This window comes from Dryas octopetala, chromosome 3 (genome assembly GCF_963921425.1).
Source record: "Dryas octopetala chromosome 3, drDryOcto1.1, whole genome shotgun sequence".
Classification (NCBI taxonomy): Eukaryota; Viridiplantae; Streptophyta; class Magnoliopsida; order Rosales; family Rosaceae; genus Dryas; species Dryas octopetala.
This window is the reverse complement of record NC_141368.1, coordinates 22,775,291-22,778,897: the sequence shown is the minus strand read 5'-3', so window position 1 is coordinate 22,778,897 and position 3,607 is coordinate 22,775,291. Positions and strand designations below refer to the sequence as shown.

Here is a 3,607-nt window from a genome sequence, read left to right as displayed (position 1 = left end):
TCAAGTAAAGACGTCCATATTTTTCAAAATGTGTGAACGCTGACACAGTATTGACATGGGGGTAGACAGTGTGTCGACACACATGATGTACGTGCTGCAGCAAGTTTTTAGAATTTCATGTCGACACAATACTGTCTATCCCATATCGGCAATGTGTCAGCGTTCGCACATTTTTAAAAATGTGGAAGTCCTTACCTAGAATGATTGACTGTACCTATATATACATATATTTATGTTGTCAACCTGTCATACAAAAATTTTCATGTATTCATCCATGCAGGTGTATTTTACTTCTGGATAAAGCTTTGAAGCTTCTTCTCCTTCTTCCCCTATTTCAAAGTTTGTGAGAGCGCCTTCATAGAAAAGGTGGTAGAAATGCCCACCTCCTACCTGACCTGCATAGTCCATATCTGAAAAATAATATGTAAGTATAGATCCACACTATAAGTATATATATATCACTTTACCTGGTCACCTAAACTTTGAGTTCGATCTCACTTCATCATCTAAAAAAACAATTGGTGTCAATTTACCATTTGAATTAAAAATTTGTTGTAATATGTATACCACCTTAGGCTCAATCCGTCTAAATTTTCAGTTGAAAATAAGGGTCTTTTTGTCTTTTCAAGACAGTTTTCTATCGTGTCAAAAAGAGTAAAGTGTAAATTTTTTTTTTTTTTTTAGCGATAGAAACTTGAAAAAAACCAAAACACCCTTGTTTTAAACAAAATAAGCCAAATGTGGTACATTGCAACAAATTTTTTATTTAGATGATAAATTGGCACAATTTTTTTTTTTGGATGGTGAAATGAGATCAAGTCTAAAGTTCATGTGGGTAAAATGAAAAAAGAGCCGGCCATATATGTATATACATATATACTAGCCCCTTCAATTAAAGGATTCCTCAAATAAATTTATTTAAGAGATCCCTTGTGGGACCAATATTATATTTCAACAATTCGAGTTATCTATCTTTTAGGTCTTTATTGAAATATCATCTATGTAAAAAATTAGACAAATCAAAAATCATTACGATATATGTATATATCTTATATCTATAAATATAGTTTAGCTAGTTTTTTTCTAACATATATATTTAAAAAAAAAAATTAGTTAAACTATATAATTTTGAAATGTATGCATGTGTGTATATAAATAATCTTAAAATGTAAAGCCAATGAAGCCATTGGTTAAGTAGTAACTAATTAATTAGATTGTCAACATACCTTTCAGAGAGGCAAGGAAGTCTTGTTTTGAGATAGTAATGTGTTGTAGTTTATTTCCGGAAAGGTTTTCCCACATCTCAATCAACTGTTTTTGAGTAACTATGTTTTTTGGTGGATGAAGGTACAATGTTTTGTTCAAGGTTTGCGGATCATCTATTGTCTTGATTGTGTATGCTGCGATGTCATCTTCATCCACAATACTTACTAAATGCGCAAGTAATTGGGTATTAATTAAACCAAGCTGTCAATACATAATTACAATTAAGTCAATTAAATAATTAATTTGTACCTTTAGAGTTGCCATCTCCATAAACAAGTACTTTTTCCTTTGGAGGAACGAGTATCCCCATTTGTGCCAAGTTGCCAATATGATAACCCGCAAAGCAGGCACCACACACGTAAGTGAATGGGATTTTAGCATCGTCTATTGCCTTTCTCACCCTCATTTTCTCATCAAATGTGACTCTTCCAGGTTCAAGTGCATGTCCCATACGTGATGGGTCAAAACCGAACTCTGATGGTAAGAAACGCTACAAACATATGAAATGGCAGTCAAAAACAGAAATATACAATTTAAATTAAAAGTATACAATAATTAATTAGTATTCAACTTGTTTTCTTATGAACTTGGTGGACTTCACACATTATGTGTGTACTTAATTAGGAGTTAAAAAGGGAGTGGGTTGTGTCTATAGTAGAGTAATTGGTTTATGATAATATGTAATTACTAGATGTTTTTTCTTTTGGGTCGGTTAGATTGTAGTGTTCGACAACTAAAATTTTTGATTTAAAGAACAATCAGCCAAGTAAGTTGGGCTGAAGGCCAAAATTCAAATAAGCTAGGGCCAACCTAGTGCATTTGGAAAAAATCAGTGCATCTATAAAAAAATCTAGCTAGTGCATATATATAAAAACATAACAAGTGCATCTGCAAAATCAATATAAAATAAAACCACTAAATAGAAAGATTTTGTTACAAAAGAGTTTACCTTCTACGACATAAAGATTCACAGCCATCCCAACTATAATAGTGACTGCAACTAGCTAGCTAGTTGCAGCATTGCATCTATATTATATGTCCTCCAAAAATAAAATCACTAACTTCATATCTTAGCTTAATAAATCTCCTAAAACATATTTAAACATACTATATATAAAAATTATAATCAACCCGACAAATATTAAAATTCAAGTAGAAAATAAATAAAAAAATAAATTAGCAATTGCAGTTACAGTTGTCGAGCAATCGATGCTTAATGTATGTGCCTTATGCCCGCAAAATCTTTAAATATTACTATGAAATTTAGTTTTCCTTATCCGTGAGAGTTAATAAATTATCAATAAATCCATTTTTAACTTTCCAATGTATAATCTAACTATTTTTATGATTTTGTGTTTAGGTCCAGATATGGCGTTTTAGACTTCAAATTTAAACTTAAAATGATGTTGCATGCTTTGGACACAAACAAATAAAACTTATGTAGAGATGATCCATAAAATAGACTATTTAAAAAATAATCCGAAACTAATAGAATATCAAGACTCATTCCTTAATTAATGTAATTATGATTGCTTTTAAGCTTCTTAATGAATAGAGATCAAAAAACTGAATGAGTTAAACTGTTAAAGCTAGGTTGATGTATGCGTACCTTAACATTTCCTGCTTGTTTGATGGCTTCAACAAGCTGGAGCTGCAACAGAATGTTGTGACTTCGAAAGGGCACCCCAGACATGGTGCAAATGACAACATCAACTAGTTTGACAGCATTCACAAGGCTTTGGAGGTCAGAAAATGAACCCTCCACAAGGTGAGCCCCTTGCTTCTTGAAGGACAAGAGCATCTGCAGCTTATCAATGTCAAGCCCAATCTCTGGCCTTTGAAGGACATAGGTTGGGTGCCCTTGGGCTAGGCTTGCCCTAACAATCCTTCGCCCAATATACCCAGTGCCACCTACCACAAGAACCTTGCTCTTTCCCATATGGTTGATTGAACTTGTTTGATAGATCTTCCAAATAGACTAATTCATATATATACACCAATGCATAGAGACTATATATTGTAGTGGAACAGATCCCCAGCAGATGGAGACATACCTCTATTACATCATGCAAACATACATTTCTAGCCACGTGTATATATTTTCATGAAAATATCGTCCTCGTGTAACTCATGCATGTGGTAGAACAGATCGAACCCCATACGGATGAACACAGCCAGGTAAACTAAACATCTCCCGCCACGTGCATCTCTGATGTGGTGTATCAAATAGACCTAATAATTTCCCGATATGAAATATATCTATCTTTTTTTTTTTAATTTTTGAGGGTATATGGTATGAGTCCACCCCATACCATCTTAGTACCAAGGGCTCGAGGAAGAA

At 33.3% G+C, this 3,607-nt stretch overlaps 1 protein-coding gene across 2 annotated transcripts; it reads right to left on the bottom strand.

The window, feature by feature from the left end:
* Positions 1-242: 242 nt before the first annotated feature.
* LOC147291845 (isoflavone reductase homolog) lies at positions 243-3,214 on the bottom strand. 2 transcript variants are annotated; one of them, XM_086236505.1, is made up of 4 exons: positions 2,876-3,214; positions 1,516-1,756; positions 1,227-1,430; positions 243-410 (listed from the first exon to the last, which is right to left on the bottom strand). In XM_086236505.1, the coding sequence occupies exons 1-4, from the start codon at positions 3,203-3,205 to the stop codon at positions 247-249; spliced, it is 939 nt and encodes a 312-aa protein (XP_086092631.1). In that variant the 5' UTR covers positions 3,206-3,214; the 3' UTR covers positions 243-246. The 2 variants fall into 2 exon arrangements, with proteins under 2 accessions (XP_086092631.1, XP_086092629.1); XM_086236503.1 differs by having other exon boundaries at positions 243-395; positions 2,876-3,205.
* Between the last annotated feature and the right edge of the window lie 393 nt (positions 3,215-3,607).

What these genes read in the sequence shown, in the direction of transcription:
- LOC147291845 (XM_086236505.1), bottom strand. Translation starts at nt 3,205, where the DNA reads ATGGGAAAGAGCAAGGTTCTTGTGGTAGGTGGCACTGGGTATATTGGG. An exon ending in AACAAGCAGGAAATGTTAAG is followed by an intron (nt 1,757 to 2,875) that starts GTACGCATACAT and finishes ATATGTTTGTAG; the next exon opens with CGTTTCTTACCATCAGAGTT. An exon ending in CTTCCTTGCCTCTCTGAAAG is followed by an intron (nt 411 to 1,226) that starts GTATGTTGACAA and finishes ATTATTTTTCAG; the next exon opens with ATATGGACTATGCAGGTCAG.